The 18,508-nt window shown below is 36.5% G+C and overlaps 1 protein-coding gene across 4 annotated transcripts in view; it reads right to left on the bottom strand.

Annotated features, from left to right (window-relative positions):
* Positions 1 to 18,508, bottom strand: part of COG5 (component of oligomeric golgi complex 5) — a 330,055-nt gene that overhangs the window by 70,600 nt on the left and 240,947 nt on the right. For all 4 annotated transcript variants that reach the window (XR_010322654.1, XM_003407008.4, XM_064289835.1 and 1 more), the window contains exons 15-16: positions 7,293 to 7,403; positions 5,731 to 5,793 (exon numbers count right to left, since the gene is read on the bottom strand). Coding sequence is in view for 3 of the 4 variants with exons in the window: in XM_003407008.4 (XP_003407056.3) it covers positions 5,731 to 5,793; positions 7,293 to 7,403 (174 nt within the window). In the remaining variant the exon portion in view is untranslated. The remainder of the gene's footprint in view (positions 1 to 5,730; positions 5,794 to 7,292; positions 7,404 to 18,508) is intronic.

Here is an 18,508-nt window from a genome sequence, read left to right as displayed (position 1 = left end):
AACAGGGGAATGAATTAGGAGGCCACGGTAGTGATATAGTTGCAAAACGATGAGTGCCTCTAACAAATAGAGGCAACAGAACAGAGATGAGGAGACAAATTGGAAATACAGTAGGATTTGGTAATTAGATTTGGGTAATATGGAGTGGAAACATTTAAGGTTACACTTAGATTTTTTTTTCTTTAATGATTTGGTGGTATTACTAACTTAATATGTAAATCGGAAGAAACTATAAGTTGATCTGGGGTAAAGGGAGGAGGGAGAGAAGGTGATTAGTTCAGTTTTGGACATGAGTCTGAAGTGTCCATTGGAAATACAGAGGCGTATCTAGTAGGTACTGAGATATTTAAATTTGTACTTCCTGAGAGACATTTTGACTAAATTTGGTAATACTGGCCTTTAGGATGGGAGATGAAGCCAAAAGAGTCAATGGGATGACAGAGAACGGTGTGTGGAGCAAAAAGGCCAAATGACACTTTAAGATCAGGTAGAGGAAGAGGAGCCCCTGAAGGCTTAAGAGGTTATAACATTTATTAATTACCCACTATGTGCTAGTGCTTACATATAATAATATAATTTAGAACTCAACTAATCCTTCCTCAAAGCTTTACTACAATCTCCAACTTAAAGATGAGGCATCTAAAGTAATTCATAGATGGGCAAACTGAAGTGAAGTGAAGGAGACTGCCCAAAATCATAAACAAGCAAGAGGAAGAACTGGAATTTCCTAGATATCACTGGCTCCAACGGGCTTTTAGTTACACTATGCCACTGGGCAGAGAAATTGGAACAGACTAAAGAGTATGGTGGAACTAAACAGACAAGAAGATTTCAAGAAGGGAGAGTGGATTTTCCACTTTCAGTATGAAGGAGTGAGTGTCTGACTAGAGAACCTCCCACAAGTAACTCTGGAAAAAATATAGAAAATAAAACAAAGAAAATAACAACAACAAAAATCTACTAGAAGATCTCTGGAGAAAGAAAAAAAGCAGGTAGTTTTAAAGGGCTGCAGAAACCTAGAGCAAGCAACCAGAACAGAATGAGGAGGAGTATTACGTTTTTTGTGGCTTTGCTTTAATGATGGCTATAGTCATTTTTTTTTTTTTTTAAAGTCATGAGTTGGAATCGACTTGACGGCACTGGGTTTGTTTTTTTGGTATAGTCATGATAGTTGTAAGGCTAGGTGGCTAAAACTCCAAGGGAAAAACAAACAAACAAAACTTCTGTCTTTCAGGTTAGAGAAACAACAAGAATGAGCCCTAGGTCAACCAGGGCTGCTAGAGAGAGAGAGAACCTCAGAAAGGAGAGAGTCAGAGAAGAATGCCTAAATCTGTGTTTAAACTCAGCAGTAGTCTTCAGATGACTCATTAACTGTGTATGTGCAGAGCAAACTAAAAGTGGCTTGCAATTAAGGCTTAAATAACAAAACTGAGATTTGAGGCATGACCAACTGCAGGTATGACAATCTAGTTTGAATCTAATCAAGTTAATTGCTTTTAAAGCAAAAACATCAACACTCTTTGGAGCAATGTAAAAAATTGTGAGTCTCCAGAACATAACATTCACAATGTCCAAGATATAAGTGAAAATTAATAAATATGCAAAGAGCTAGGAAATGGTACCACTTTTCAAGGGAAAAGATAATCAACAGATACCAACCCTGAGATGACTCATATCAATAAGTGCATTACATGTTAATGGACTAAACACTCCAATTAAAAGAAAAAGATTTTTCAGAACGGATGAAAAGGTAAGACCCAACTGTATGCTTGATACCAAAGCTTGACAAAGATAACACAAGAAAACACTACATATTGATACACACTAATACGTCTTATCAACACAGATGTAAACATCCGTAACAAAAATCTAGGTAAATCAAATCCAGGAATACATAAAAAGGGTAATAAATAATGACCAAGATTGGTTTAATATTTGAAAATAAATTGTTTAATGTACTTTATTAACAGAATAAAGGATAAAATAATATGATTATTTCGATAGATACAGAAAAAAGATATTAAATGAAATTCAACACCATTTATGATCAAAAGCCCCAGTTAACTAGGTGGAGAAGGGAACTTGTTCAACCTGATAAAGGCCATCTATGAAAAACCTATAGTTTAAATCATACTGAAAATAGTAAAATATTGAACACTTTTCAGCAGATTAGGAACAAGTGAAGGAGGTCCACTCGCCAGTTATATTCAACACTGTACTGGAGGTCCTAGCCAGTTAAACAACACATGGAAAAAGAAGGCATAAAGATCAGAAAGAAAGAAGTAAAACTGTCTCTATTTATATATGGTATGATGGCTTACATAGAAAACTTCATAGCTGTGTGAAAATATAAAAAAAAAAATATAGCTTTGGGAAAATACGAAACAGAAAGAGAAGACAGCATCTTAGCGAATGCCTTCATTTATAGTATGGATTGAGGATTAGCAACTACCAAAGGAAACTGAGATGCCAGAGTCTTCTCTGCAGGAGAAAGTGTAGAGTTCATAACACCTTTTAGACATCAAAAAGAGATTAGATTATATTTCACATGTGATTTATACAGCAAGGAAGTGTGTTATATGTTTCAAAAAGATTTACCTAAAAATATTTACGAGAAATATACTGGAGCTTCAGCAATATGGAATATACCCCTCTGCAGAGTATCAAACCCCCACAATAAGGGAGAAAAATAGCATTACCATAAATTTAGCAATTCAGTCACTATCTGCACAAGACAATCTGAGCAAAAAGGTACAAAATTACTAGGGTAAGGTGTTTACTGCCATTTATAGCCAACATGGAAACCCTGGTGGTATAGTGGTTAAGTGCTACGGCTGCTAACCAAAGGACTGGCAGTTTGAATCTGCCCGGCGCTCCTTGGAAACTCCATGGGGCATCTTTACTCTGTCCTATAGGGTCACTATGAGTCAGAATCGACTCGACTGCACTGGGTTAGGTTTGGTTTTTTCACAGCCAACATGGTTAAAAAAAAATGACTCCAAATGTATATTCATTAATACTAATAATGCCATACAGACATATTAGATAATGTTCATAATATGTGATGATGAGTCTCAAGCCTAAAATGACATTTAATTTTGGATAAAGTCTCAGCAAGTTAGAGAAGACTATTATATATCTATACCTGTTTTTTCAAGTAAGTAAAAAAGTATGCTTAGTATCTTATCAAATAATAAAAGCATACCAGTTTTGGGGTATAGTCATTTCTGTATTATAATATTCTATCCATAATTCAGAATGATTTAATGCTTTCTACAGTTTTATGAAATTCCAGGTTCTCTTTTTTTCTTTTAAGTCAGAGGGTTTTATTTTGTGTTTACTTAACATGTCATAGTATTTTTTGTAAGGTTTAACTAAAAAATAAAGTCAAAACTGTTTCATTGAATTATTTTAACATAAGCAGTTAAGTCTCTAATGCAGGGCCACTGCAGGAGGGCCTTCGACTTATTGCTTAGTCTTCTCTTAAGAAGGGCAAAATCAGCAATACCTCAACAAGCTACAGCACCCAGCCACACACAGCAACGGTCCCGCTGAGCAAGCTTCAGAGTCAGGGCTGGAGCCCAACATCGGGGCAATTTTTCTTGCACTGGCTCTAACTTCCAACCAAAGTGACTAGTAAGAGTAATAACCTTTGTTGTATGTTAAAATATAGATTAAGAGAGCCTAACCTAGACTCAATTATAGTCTTTGGGGAATTTCTGTTTTTAACTTTTCCAGATAATTTTTATCATCAGGCAAACTGAAGACCTTGTTTTAACCTACAAATTGAGTTTTCCAACTATGGGTTGTGACCATTTGTGGGTCATGATCAGAACGTTTTAAAAAGTAGTACATTAGTATTTTCTAGAAAATATCACCAAAGTAAGGGTAAGTATTGTTTGTGAAATTTTTTGTCAATTACAAAAACGTATATAAGCAATTACATATGTGTGCATATATTTGTAAATGCCCATGTATTGTGAACAGAGTCAGGAAGTAAAATGCATTTCTCATTCTGAGTAGTGATAAAAAATGTTTGATAGCTACTACTAGAAGACAGAGGAAAAAATGTGGAAATGTAGAAAAGAAGACTACATTTGCTCCTTGCCTACAGCCTAGGACGTTAAGATCTTTTGGTTTGTCACACTGGCCCCATTTTATGATATTTTTATGATCATGAATAAATTTGACAACTCATACTAAAAACAATTATTTTATTATGAAAGCTTTAACAATATTTAATCATGAGATGAGCACACTGGAGAAAAGGATACAAGAAAACTTCTAAGTATACTTTTACCATGCTACGGGAAGAGAAACTGTTTCAGTCTCTTAGCCTCAATGAGTCAAATGCATACAGATATGAATGCAGTGTCCTTAAGTTTTTACGGCCGGTTAAATTTTCATCCATGTAACCTATGGTTAGCCATTGACTTCAGAAGTTTCCTTCTCCTTTAGAATCTATGACATTGTACTCTCCCAATTCACTTCCTCTAATGGTTCTTTCTTTGTCTCCTCCTTACTCTCTAAAGGTAAGTGTTTCTCCTTGGAGTTTTGGGGGCCCCTATCTTTTTTTTTTTTTAACTATCTCTCAGTGATGTAAATCCAAACTAATATTTGACATCTATTACTTTTGTGTACATATACTGTACCATTTTATAGATGCAGAAACTAAGGCAAGAGAGAGCTTATTAACTTCTTTGAGATCATTCCGCTAATTAAATAGCTTAGGTGACATTCATTTTCAGGTAGTTTGGCTCCAGAATCCATGCTCTTAATTACTACACTATACTGTCTCTAGTAAGAAGTATTTAATATATATTTAGTAAATTAATGAATCGATATGGTGGCAAGATGTAGTAGATACAACTCGTTTGAGTTAATGAGGTATGGGTTTAAATCTGTCCAGCTGTTTACCAGCTGTATGACCTTGAGTAAATAATTATTTCTAAATCTAATTAAGTGGGAACAATAATACATAACTTGAAGGGCTGCTATAATATTTCAATATATTGCATAAGCCTGGCAAACAGTAGGAAATAAAGGATAGCTATTACTGTTGACAGAATGAATGATTTACTTGTTTTTTTAAAGAGATACCTACCATCAATTGCATATGGCTCTAAATCTCATACCAACCCTATTTTTTTTTTAAAACTTCCTGAATATTAGAAAAGGGGTATATATTTATGTTACTGTATCAAAACAATGAGAGTATATCCTGATTTTATACCTTACAAATCAACTGCAAAGTAGGGTTTCTCACCCTTAGAATTACTGACTGTCTGAGGCATTGCAAGATGTTTTGCAGCTGCCAGTAGCACCCCTCTCCCAGTCATGACAATCAAAAATGTCTCCAGATATTGCCAAATGTCCCCTAGGAGACAAAACCACCCCTGGTGGAGAACCACTGCTTTAATGGAATAATACTGGGCTGCACTGCCCTAAGATACAGTGAATACTTGTAGAACTCTTGCTTCTGTGTATTCAATTGTCATAAGTAGAACACAATCTGTGGGCACCAATGGAGTCTATTTTTAAACTCTATTTTTAAATCATATAGAAATAATAACACAAATGTATTCTCTCCATGATAAATATCAACATGTTACTTTTGGTATATCTAGAGGATTCTGAATCATTTTTAAAATGTAACATCTTCCATTCAGTCAAACAAATCAAAAATCCACTTTGATCTATAGAGTCAAAAATTAAATTATTTTCTTTTACCTTTAGGGCTGAAATTATAGTTTGCTCAGCTGCTGGTGGGAATGCATTTTGACTGGAAACCACCTAGAATAAGGTTTTAATACAGTTACAATTTTGTTTAAGTCATTTATTTCACTAATACTAATTTTGATCATAACATGATAAAGTTGTTTTTATAAACTGCATATAAAAATACTATCATTACATTATAGTAGTATCTCATACATGTTTTAAAAACCCATTGGAATTTATTAATAAAGATAGGTTGGAAAATACTTCAGTGTACAAAGCAAATATGTACTTCAAATAACTGAAATATTAAGAATATTAAGAGTTTTCTTTTATTCACTTTAGGTAGGTTTTCATTATAAAGTTTAACTGGAAAAGGTCAGTATAAAGCCATATTTACTTATTTCTTTTAAAAAATTCACTTTTCACATGGGATCCCAGACTGACTTTAATTTTCAACAAGTCTTTAAAATACAAATGTCAGTCAGACATTTCCCTTTTTACAAATCAATGCAAACATTATAAAAAGTCTGGAAGTATCAATAAAGACATTTAAATCAGGCTGAAACAGAATACAATCTTTCATTGCTTATGGTACTTTAGAGTAATAAAGGAAATGGAAAATATAACGTTTAGTGTTTTTTATAATTTTATTTTCCTGAGATATACCTACTGATACCCTTTAAAATATATTTTGTCTAGTATTTGAAACATACATTTTAGAAATGCCTAATTGATTAAAGGACTTGTTAAAAATTTTAAATAACTGATTAATAGTTACCTATAATTATTCTAAAATACAACCTAGCATATTTAACTTGGTATTAGAGATCAAGTTTCAAAAATATCATCTAACCTTGAGTCTCCTTCAGGTCTTTTAAATATTTAACTTCCTACTTATTAAATATTTGGCAAATGCTCTATAGAGAATTATTAAACACACTGTACTCAAAAGTCAAAGATTGGGTTGAAAGTGCTAATTTCCTAATAATTATGAAGGGTTCATCTTAGACATAACATATGAAGGCAAACAAGTTAGTTCAGCCTTTTCTTTCAAATGTACCAGGAGAACTGCAAAAAGAAAAGACGACATATACTCTACTTGCAAGTAGTCATCAATGGTATCAAAAAACTTAGTTTTTAAAGCCACTCTGTTCCACAATTTTTGTGCAAAGATAGAAATTTTTTGACATCTTATTTTGTCATTAGCTTTGCTAAAATTTACTACCATCCACAAAATATCCAACTATGCTTTTCAATACGTATGAAACACATACTGTTTACACTTGACTCATTTATTCAATAAATTTGAGTATACCAACCAAAAATTGAGAATCTACAGCTCTTGCGTTTTAAACCAAATGTACAGACAAAAAGTCATAAGAACAGTAAAAGCCAGGATGAAAGAAAAAGCTTATTTTACAATTATATTTTCATTGCTGCATTCTTAAAAAAAAAAACCAAAACTGGAATGAATACTAATTCATAAGCTGTCTAAATCTGATGTAAGAAGAAAGAAGAACCTGAAATTAAGTCAAAAGAGCTTCATTAAAATAAAGCAAGATAAAGGTTACCTTTGCTACTGACTGGTGTAACTTATACAATGAATTCACTACCGCCACATTTCTTCTCTGCCCTTCAGTAAGAGGCCCAATCACCTGACTTGCATCTCCTTGTGTGCAGAGCTGTAAGAATTCAACACAAAAAGAAATTACTAATTGAGAGTCCAGAAATAAGCCCAGGTGTCTATTGTCAATTAATTTTCAACAAGGGTGCTAAGTTCACTCAATGGGGGCACTGCAGCATTTTTTACAATATCTTAATGGTAGAAACAACCCAAATGTCCATCAATAGAGGAATGGATAAACACAACGTGGTATAGACATACAATGGGATACTACTTAGCTATAAAGAGAAATGAAGCTCTGACGCATGATGCAACATGGATGGATGAACAGTGAGAACATAATGATAAGTGAAATAAGTCAGAAACAAAACAACAAGAATTGTATGATCCCACTTGTAAGAAATATCTAGAATAGGCAAAAGCATAGACAAACATTTATTAATGGTTACCAGGAAATGAGGGGAAAGAGAAAGAGTAGTTATTCTTTCAGGGCACTGAGCTTCTGTTCAGGGTAATGAAAAGGTGTTGGGAATAGACAGTGGTGATGGTTACACGACACTGTGAATGTAATTAATGTCACTGAACTATACAATTAAAAATGATTAAACTGGCAAATTTTATGTTATATATACTTTATCACAACAAAGTTTTCAAAAGAAATTACTAAAATGATGGTTCATACACACACACACTTCTTTAACTGGGGAAGAATGTGCCCCTCTGACAAAAAAAATGCTAATTGGAAATATTTAGGTCTGGTTACAATTTTGGACTTTAGGCAGTGCAAGGAACCTGTGTAGACATAAAACCTTGGATGTGGAAGCCAAATTAGTCTTGGACAGGAAAAATATATCTCTTAATACTTTAGAGATGATGGACCGTTGAGGCCCCAGTCTCAGTCTGTTTTATTATTCCTAGGGAACACTTCCTGACAATTGCCAATAGGCTTCTCTCTATTAAAAAAACTCAGAAATGAACAAGGAAGGGAGAAAGGGAGGGAAGGAGGGGGGATGGGAAAGAGGAGAAAGGAAGGAAAGAAGGGAAAAAGAGAAAGAAACCCAAATTCCATGAATCTTTGACAGCCATCATGACAAGCTGGTGAAATTACTCTTATTTTTCATAGAATTAAAAAAAAAGAAAAGTTGCCAAAGATTACACTGTGCATGGATGATCAGTAAAAGTACTATTAAAAACTCTGTACTCCTTACCTTAAATTTACATCTCAATGCATCAGTTTTAGAGAAGAGGGCATAGCAAGTTTTAATTAATCTAAAACTGTTACAGTTGGAATTTGAGGTAAAAAAAAATCCACGTACCAACCATTTTCAAATTGATCAGATTTTATTTAATACTCTGTAATATTCAAGATTTAAAAATAAATTAAATATGCACAGGACAAATAAGATACAATGCAAGTAACTCTCTGAATGTGGGTGCATGTTTCAAACGTAACAAAAAATTAGCCTTTGAGCAGAGTTGAAACTAACAGCATTTTCCCTTTGTTATAGTGAGCCAAATAAAATAAGAGGAAAGAAATACTATTTTTTTTCTACTTTCCTTTTATAAACACACACACATAAACTTTTCAAAATCAAATCTGATTTCCACTTGATCAATTCTTGATTACTTGTAATAAAGGGAGAAAAAGTATGAAAAATTACAATTAAAAGAAAGAGAGCTTTGTTAAAGTTCAACACACAATGGATGGCTATTTAATCAAACAAGCTTTTTGACTTCAGCTTAAATAATTCAACTTAGCTTGCATTTCCTCATGGATCTAGATGGTTATCAACTTGCAATGAAGTTGTGTTCTAAAATGGTCATTTATAAGTTGGTGGTCTACAAAAAACATATTTTTCCGTAGAAACTGTTAAAAAAGAATGGTTAGAGTCTCAAAAGAGCCCACAAAATGCAGCTTAATGACTAATGCTCTGTGCTCCCAGGAAAAAGCAGATGATGAGCTCTGTCATATGATTATGAAAGGGAAAGTCTCCTGAATAAGCCTCTTTGGAAATTAAAGTGGCAATGGTCAGTGAAATCAGTGATTGCCGTAGCTCAGGGGGGTCAGATGGTCACTATACATATTTATCTATAATGGACATCTAAAATTTATGAGCTATAGCTGTATAATCTTTAAAATCCCATCTTTTTAATTTCTCTTGAGACTCTTTACAAAGAATTAAAGAACAAAAGAATAGAAAAAAAATTTCTTATATTATTGCAATTTATTTTATGTAACTGAATTTACATAAAATTTACAGCCTTCAGTATGAATTACATCTCGACATAAAGAAAACAAAAATCCCCACAACTGGACCAATAAGCAACATCATGATAAACGGAGAGAGTACTGAAGTTGTCATGTATTTCACTTTACTTGCATCCACAATCAATGCCCAGGGAAGCAGCAGTCAAAAAATCAAATGACATGTTGCATCGGGTGAATCTGCCGCAAAAGATCTCTTCAAAGTGTTAAAAAGCAAAGATATCACTTTGAGGACTAAGGTGTACCTGACCCAGACATGGTATTCTCAATTGTCTCATATGCATGCAAAAGCTGGACAATGAGCAAGAAAAACCAATGAATAATTGATGCCTTTTAATTATAGTGTTGGTGAAGAATATTGAATATACCATGGACTGCCAAAAGGAACAAATCTGTCTTGGAAGAAGTACAGTCAGAACGCTCCTTAGAAGTGAGGATGATGAGACTTTGTCTCACATACTTTGGACATGCTATCAGGAGGGACCAGTTCCTGGAGAAGGACATCATGCTTGGTAAAGCAGACAGTCAACAAGAGTGGAATACCCTCAACGATATGGACTGACACAGTGGCTGCAACAATGGGCTCAAACATAGCAATGATTGTGAGGATGGCACAGGACCAGGCAGTGTTTTGTTTTGTTGTACATAGGGTCTCTATGAGTTGGAACCGACTCGATGGCACCTAACAACAACCTGAATTTAATGAGGAGACAGGCTGTGGCTAGGAGAGGGTGGAGATCATTTGCGTACTAAGGAATGAATGCATTTTGGAGGTTTAAAGGTATAGAAAGTCCCACTTCACACCTATTAGGATGCTATGGTCAGAAAGACAGATAGTAACCCATGTTGTTAGGATGTTGAATAACTGGAACCCTCCTACATTGCTGGTGGAAATATAAAGAGGAGTAGCGGTTTTGGGAAAGAGTCTCGCCATTCTGCAAAGGTTAAACATGAACTTAGTATGCGATCCAGCAGTTCTGCTCCTAGTTACAAGAAAAATGAAAACATATGTCCACACAAAAGCCTGTACATGAGTGATCATAACAGCAGTGCAAAATAGCCAAAAAATGGAAACAACTCAAAAGTCCATGAAAAGACAAATGAATAAATATAATGTGGTGTATAATATTACTCAGCAATAAAAAGGAATGAAGTACTGATAAAGGCAACAACATGGATGAGCCCAGAAAACATGATGCTGAGTGAAGAAAGTTCAGGCATAAAAGGCCACATGTTATGTGATTCCATTTATAAGAAATGTCCAGAATAGAAAAATCAATAGAAACAGAAAATAAGCTGGCGGTTGCTAGTGAGCAGGGGTGTGTGTGATTGCTAATGGAAGTAGGGTTTCCTCTTTGGGTTATGCAATGTTCTAAAACTGATTTTGAATATACTAAAAACTACTTAACCTACACTTTAAATGGGTGAATTGTATGGCATGTAAATATATATATCAATAAAACTGTTTTTAAAGTGTCTGATGATACCCTGAGAGTCTTGTGAAAACTAAGGCTAAGAAAATACGGCTAAGCTCAACAGATCTATACAGTCATATGAAGAAAACATAGGTATAAAAGAAAAACACTGTTAATATAAAAATTAAAAATGAAATATCACTATAGCAAACAAGGAACAAAATTAAAATATCAAAGTAAAAATATAACACTAGAAAAACTGGACACTTAAATAATCTGCCACTTATCCTAGTCTCACTGTACAGAATAAAATCAGTCCAACACCTTAGCTAATTAGATCACCCTGTGTCTCTCCAACACTACTCCCATCACAATCAGTTCGGGAAATAATTTCAAACTTACAAAAATAAAAATAGTACAAGGAAGAGCCATGTCCTTTATCTAGATTTACCCATTATGAGCATCTTATTTGTTTTGTTATTGTTCTCTATCTCTCTCTCTCAAACACATATATACACACAGACACAGACATATATATGCATATCCATAATATTTTTCCAAGTTATTGAGTGGTAAGAATCAACATTAATCCAGTCACCAAAACGTGGAGACTGATCCAGTCCTTACATTTCCACTTTTTCATTCTTACCACCAGCCACACCTGTGGCACACACTCTCTCTGTCTGACCCTAGTCACCCAGAGCTAGGTCAGAGCTCACAAGATAAAAAAACCACCGTTGTTCAGACTGCCAAATAGGTAGATGTCATCCGCAATTATGGGAAGTTCATACATACTCTAACCCTCTGATCTACCAGGCATCAATTCAGGGTTAGTTTCCTACTACTCCTTCAGGATGCCAGCAACAAGCCTGGGAGTCCACACAACACCCTTACTTTCTGACCTGTTGGCTCCCGCTGCACCTTTGGGTTTAATAATTTGCTGGAGCGACTCACAGAATTCATGGAGAGGATACCAAACTTACCATTACAGATTTATTATAACCTACAAGGATACAAACAAACACAGGGTGAGGTCTGGGAGGGTTTCTTAAACGATGCTTCCCTGTCCCAAGGGACACGATACCCTTCCAAGAGCAGATATTCTTGCCAACCAGGAAACTCTGAGCCCTCTGTGTTCAGGGTTTTTATGAGCCAGTCCTACATGTTGTTCTTAGGTGCCATCGAGTTGGTTCCGACTCATAACCACCATATGTAGAACAGAACAAAACACTGCCTGGGACCTGTGCCATTTTCACAATCGTTATGCTTGAGCCTACTGTTGCAGCCACCGTGTCAAACCATCTCGTTGAGGTTCTTTCTCTTTTTTGCTGACCCTGTCCTTTACCAAGCAAGATGTCTTTCTCCAGGGACTGGTCCCTCCTGGTAACATATCCAAAGTATGTGAAATGAAGTCCTGCCATCCTTGCTTCTAAGGAGCATTCTGGCTGTACTTCCTCCAAGATAGATTTGTTCCTTCTTCTGACAGTCCATGGTATATTCAATAGTCTTCACCAACATCATCTCAATTATTCTTCAGTCTTCCATATTCATTGTCCAGCTTTTGCAAGCATATGAGACCACTGAAAATACCATGGCTTGCTTGGGTCAGCTGTACCTTAGTCCTCAAAGTGACATCTTTGCTTTTTAACACTTTTAAAGAGGTCTTCTGCCCAGACTTGCCCAATGCAATGTATTGCTTGATTTCTTGACTGCAGCTTCCATGGGCGTTGATTATGGATCCAAATAAATGAAATCCTTGACAACTTCAATATTTTCTCTGTTTATCATGATGCTGCTTATTGGTCCAGTTGAGAGGATTTTTGTTTTATGTTGAGGTGTAATACATACTTAAGGCTGTAGTCTTTGATCTTCATCAGTAAATACTTTTAAGTTCTCTTCACTTTGAGCAAGCAAGGTTGTTGTGTCATCTGCATATCGAAGGTTGTTAATGAGTCTTACTCCAATCCTGATGCCCCATTCTTCTTCACATAGCCCAGCTTCTATGATTATTTGCTCAGCATACAGATTAAGTAAGTATGGTGAAAGGATACAACCCTGACTCACACCTTTCCTGATTTTAAAACATGTAGTATTCCCTTTACCTGTTCAAATGACTGCCTCTTGGTCTATGTACAGATTCCTCATGAGTGCAATTAAGTGTTCTAGAATTCCCATTCTTTAAAATGGCATGAATAATTTGTTATGATCCACACAGTCAAATGCCTTTGCATTGTTAATATAAGAGGTAAACATCTTTCTGGTATTCTCTGCTTTCAGCCAAGATCCAGCTGACATCAGCAATGATAGCCCTTGTTCTATGTCCTCTTCTGAATCCAGCTTGAACTTCTGGCAGTTCCCTGTTGATTTACTGTTACAGGTGCTTTTCAATGATCTTCAGCAAAATTTTACTTGTGTGTGATACTAACGTTCAATAATTTCCACATTCTGTTGGATCACCTTTCTTTGGAATGGGCACAAATATGGATCTCTTCCAGTTGGTTGGCTAATAGCTGTCTTCCAAATTTCTTGGCACAGGTGACTGAGCACTCCAGCACTTTCATCCGTTTGTTGAAACATCTCAGTTGGTATTCTGTCAATTCCTGGACACTTGTCTTACACCAATGCCTTCAGTGCAACTTGGACTTTCTCTTTCAACACCATCGGTTCTTGACCATATGCTACCTCCTGAAACAGCTGAACGTGGACCAATTCTTTTTGGTACAGTGACTGTGTAATTCCTTCTATCGCCTTTTGATGCTTCCTGCATCATTCAATATTTTCCCTGTAGAATCCTTCAATATTGCAGCTCAGTCTTGATTTTTTAAATTTTCTTTTCAGTTCTTTCAGCTTGAGAAATGCCAAGTGTGTTCTTCCGTTTTGGTTTTCTAACCCCAAGTTTTTGCACATTTCATTTTAATCTTTACTTTGTCTTCTCAAGCCGCCTTTGAAATCTTCCATTCAGTTCTTTTACTTTGTCATTTTTACCATTTGCTTTAGCTACTCTATGTTCAAGAGCAAGTTTCAGAGTCTCTCCTGACATCCATTTTGGTCTTTTCTTCCTTTCCTTTTTTTTTTTTTTTTTAATTTTTATTAAGCTTCAAGTGAACATTTACCATTCCAATCAGTCTGTCACATGTAGGTTTACATCCATCTTACTCCCTTCTCCCACTTGCTCTCCCCCTATTGAGTCAGCCCTTACAGTCTTCTCGTTTTGTGCCAATTTTGCCATCTTCCCTCTCTCTCTATCTTCCCATCCCCCCTCCAGTCAAGAGTTGCCAACACACTCTCCGGTGTCCACCTGATTTAATTAGCTCACTCTTCATCAGCATCTCTCTCCCCGCCACTGACCAGTCCTTTTCATGCCTGATGATTTGTCTTCGGGGATGGTTCCTGTCCTGAGCCATCAGAAGTTCTGGGGAGCATCGTCTCTGGGATTCCTCTAGTCGCAATCATACCATTAGGTGTGGTCTTTTAATGAGAATTTGGGGTCTGTATCCCATTGGTCTCCTGCTCCCTCAGGAATTGTCTGTTGTGCTCCCTGACAGGGCAGACATCGATTGTGGCCAGGCACCAACTAGTTCTTCTGGTCTCAGGATAATGTAGGTCTCTGGTTCATGTGGCCCTTTCTGTCTCTTGGGTTCTTAGTTGTCGTGTGACCTTGGTGTTCTTCCTTTGCCTTTGCTCCAGGCGGGTTGAGACCAATTGATGTATCTTAGATGGCCGCTTGTTGGGATTTAGGACCCCAGGCGCCACAATTCAAAGTGGGATGCAGAGTGTTTTCATAATAGAATTATTTTGCCCATTGATTTAGAAGTCCCCTCAAACCAAGTTCCCAAGACCCCAGCCCCTGCTCCGCTGACCTTTGAAGCTTTCATTTTATCCCGGAAACCTCTTTGCTTTTAATCCAGTCCAATTAGGCTGACCTTCCTTGTATTGAGTGTTGTCTTTCCCTTCACCCAAAGCAGTTCTTATCTACAGATTGATCAATAAAAAGCTCTCTCCCTTCCTCCCTCCCTCCCCCCTTTGTAACCACATAAGTATGTGTTCTTCTCCATTTTTTCTATTTCTCAAGATCTTATAATAATGGTCTTATACAATATTTGTCCTTTTGCAACTGACTCATTTCGCTCAGCATAATGCCTTCCAGGTTCCTCCATGTTATGAAATGTTTCAGAGATTCATCACTGTTCTTTATCGATGCGTAGTATTCCATTGTGTGAATATACCACAATTTATTTACCCATTCGTCCGTTGACGGACATCTTGGTTGCTTCCAGCTTTTTGCTATTGTAAACAGAGCTGCAATAAACATGGGTGTGCATATATCTGTTTGTGTGAAGGCTCTTGTATCTTTGGGGTATATTCCGAGGAGTGGGATTTCTGGGTTGTATGGTAGTTCTATTTCTAACTGTTTAAGATAACGCCGGATGGATTTCCAAAGTGGTTGTACCATTTTACAATCCCACCAGCAGTGTATGAGAGTTCCAATCTCTCCACAGCCTGTCCAACATTTATTATTTTGTGTTTTTTGGATTAATGCCAGCCTTGTTGGTGTGAGATGGAATCTCATCGTAGTTTCAATTTGCATTTGTCTAATGGCTAATGATCGAGAGCATTTTCTCATGTATCTGTTGGCTGCCTGAATATCTTTCTTAGTGAAATGTGTGTTCATATCCTTTGCCCACTTCTTGATTGGGTTGTCTTTTTGTGGTTGAGTTTTGACAGAATCATGTAGATTTTAGAGATCAGGCGCTGGTCTGAGATGTCATAGCTGAATATTCTTTCCCAGTCTGTAGGTGGTCTTTTTACTCTTTTGGAGAAGTCTTTAGATGAGCATAGGTGTTTGATTTTTAGGAGCTCCCAGTTATCTGGTTTCTCTTCATCATTTTTGGTAATGTTTTATATTCTGTTTATGCCCTGTATTAGGGCTCCTAGGGTAGATCCTATTTTTTCTTCCATGATCTTTATCCTTTTAGTCTTTATGTTTAGGTCTTTGATCCACTTGGAGTTAGTTTTTGTGCATGGTGTGAGGTATGGGTCCTGTTTCATTCTTTTGCAAATGGATATCCAGGTATGCCAGCACCATTTGTTAAAAAGACTATTATTTCCCCAATTGACTGACACTCGTCCTTTGTCAAATATCAGCTGCTCATACGTGGATGGATTTATATCTGGGTTCTCAATTCTGTTCCATTGGTCTATGTGCCTGTTGTTGTACCAGTACCAGGCTGTTTTGACTACTGTAGCTATATAATAGGTTCTGAAATCAGGTAGGGTGAGGCCTCCCACTTTGTTCTTCTTTTTCAGTAATGTTTTGCTTATCCGGGGGTTCTTTCCTTTCCATATGAAATTAGTGATTTCTCTATCCCCTTAAAGTATGACATTGGTATTTGGATTGGAAGTGCGTTATATGTATAAATGGCTTTTGGTAGAATAGACATTTTTACTATGTTAAGTCTTCCTATCCATGAGCAGGGTATGTTTTTCCACTTAAGTATGTCCTTTTGAATTTCTTGTAGCAGAGTTTTATAGTTTTCTTTGTATAGGTCTTTTACATCCTTGGTAAGATTTATTCCTAAGTATTTTATCTTCTTGGGCTACTGTGAATGGTATTGATTTGGTTATTTCCCTTTCCTGTCTTTTTAACGGCCTTTTGGTTTCTTCATGTTTGATGTCCTTTCACAACTTCTTTGGTCTTCAGTCATTAGGGTTTAATGCATCATATCTATTCTTGACATGCTCTCTAAATTCAGGTGGGATATACTTGAGGCCGTACTGTGGCTCTCAAAGACTTGCTCTAATTTTCTTCAGCTTCAACTTGAATGTGCTTATGAGCAACTGACGTTCTGTTCTGCAGTTGGTCGCTAGCCTTGTTCCGACTGATATTGAAATTCTCCATCATCTCTTTCCACAGATGTTGTCAATCTGATTTCTGTGTATTCCATTCAGTGAGGTCCACGTGTATAATGTACTATACCCATTGCCACTGTGTCAATTCCGACTATTAGTGACCAGGAAACTCTAGTGGCACAGTGGTTAATTGTTATGGCTGCTAACCAAAAGGTCGGCAGTTGGAATCTACCAGGCACTTCTTGGAAACTGTATGGGGCAGTTCTACTCTGTCCTGTAGGGTCACTATGAGTTGGAATCAACTCAATGGCAACGAGTATCCATGTGTACAGTTGCTGTTTATGTTGTTGAAAAAAATATTAGCAATGAAGAAGTCATTGGTCTTGCAAAATTCTATCACAAAATCTCCGGTGTTTTTTCTATCACTAAGGCCATATTTTCCAACAACAGTTCCTTCTTCGTTTTCAACTTTCACATTCCAATCAACAGTAATTATCAATGCGTCCTGACTGCATGTTTGATCAATTTCAGACTGCAGAAGTTGCTAAAAATCTTCAATTTATTCTTGCCCTCAGTTATCCTATAACTGACAGCACTCTTCTTCAGGATAGATTCTGAAATGTTCTTTTTGATAATGAATGCAATGCCATTTTTCTTCAATTTGTCCTTCCTGGCATAGCAGACCATATGACTGTCCGATTCAAAATGGCCAATACCAGTCCATTTTGGCTCACTAATGCCTAGCATATCGATCTTTACGCAGTTCATTTCATTTTTGATGACTTCTAGTTTTCCTAGATTCACACTTCATTCATTGCATGTTCAAGTTATTAATGGATGTTTGCAGCTGTGTCTTCTCATTTTGAGTTGTGCCATATCAGCAAATGAAGGTCCAAGAAGCTTGATTCCATCCACATGATTAAGGTTGATTCAACTTTGAGGAGGCAGCTCTTCCTCAGTTGTATTCTGAGTGCCTTCCGACGTGAGGGACTCATCTTCTGGCACTATACCATACAATGTTCCGAAGCTATTTTTAAGGTTTTCACTGGCCAATTTTTTCAGAAATAGACTACCAGGCTCCCCTGAAACCTGGCCACCATGGGTGGCCCTGCTGGTATTTGAAATACCGGTGCCATAGCTTCCAGCATCACAGCAACATGCAAGCCACCACACTAGCTTCCTGAGGCTAGCTGATATCGGCCTCCTAGGTGAGTCTGGACTGGTTTGTCCAGGCCTCACTCCCAGCACAAATTCTTAAGTGTGTCTTGGAAAACCCAGAACAAGACACCCCAATTGCTTCAAGGGTTATTTCTCCAGTGCCAGAGACAAAGGCCACTTTACTTAGGGTAAAACTAGGTCCTTTACCTCACAGTCATATATACCTTATGGCATTTACTCCTAAATATTTTGACATTTCATTGTGAATTTCCTAGGGATAGAGATAATCTTACAAATTTAGTTCAGTTATCAGTTTCATAAATTTGCATTGATATGTTATCCAGGTAATTTACATTATCTGGAATCAGCCATGTCTCAAATTGATTTTTGTGTATGGCATGGGTAAGTGTTGAGGTTAACTTTTTCACATATGAATATCAAGTTACTCTAGAACGAACTGTTGTGAAGATTCCT

The sequence above is a fragment of the Loxodonta africana genome, chromosome 8 (genome assembly GCF_030014295.1).
Source record: "Loxodonta africana isolate mLoxAfr1 chromosome 8, mLoxAfr1.hap2, whole genome shotgun sequence".
Lineage (NCBI taxonomy): Eukaryota > Metazoa > Chordata > Mammalia > Proboscidea > Elephantidae > Loxodonta > Loxodonta africana.
This window is presented reverse-complemented; position numbering and strand designations above follow the sequence as displayed.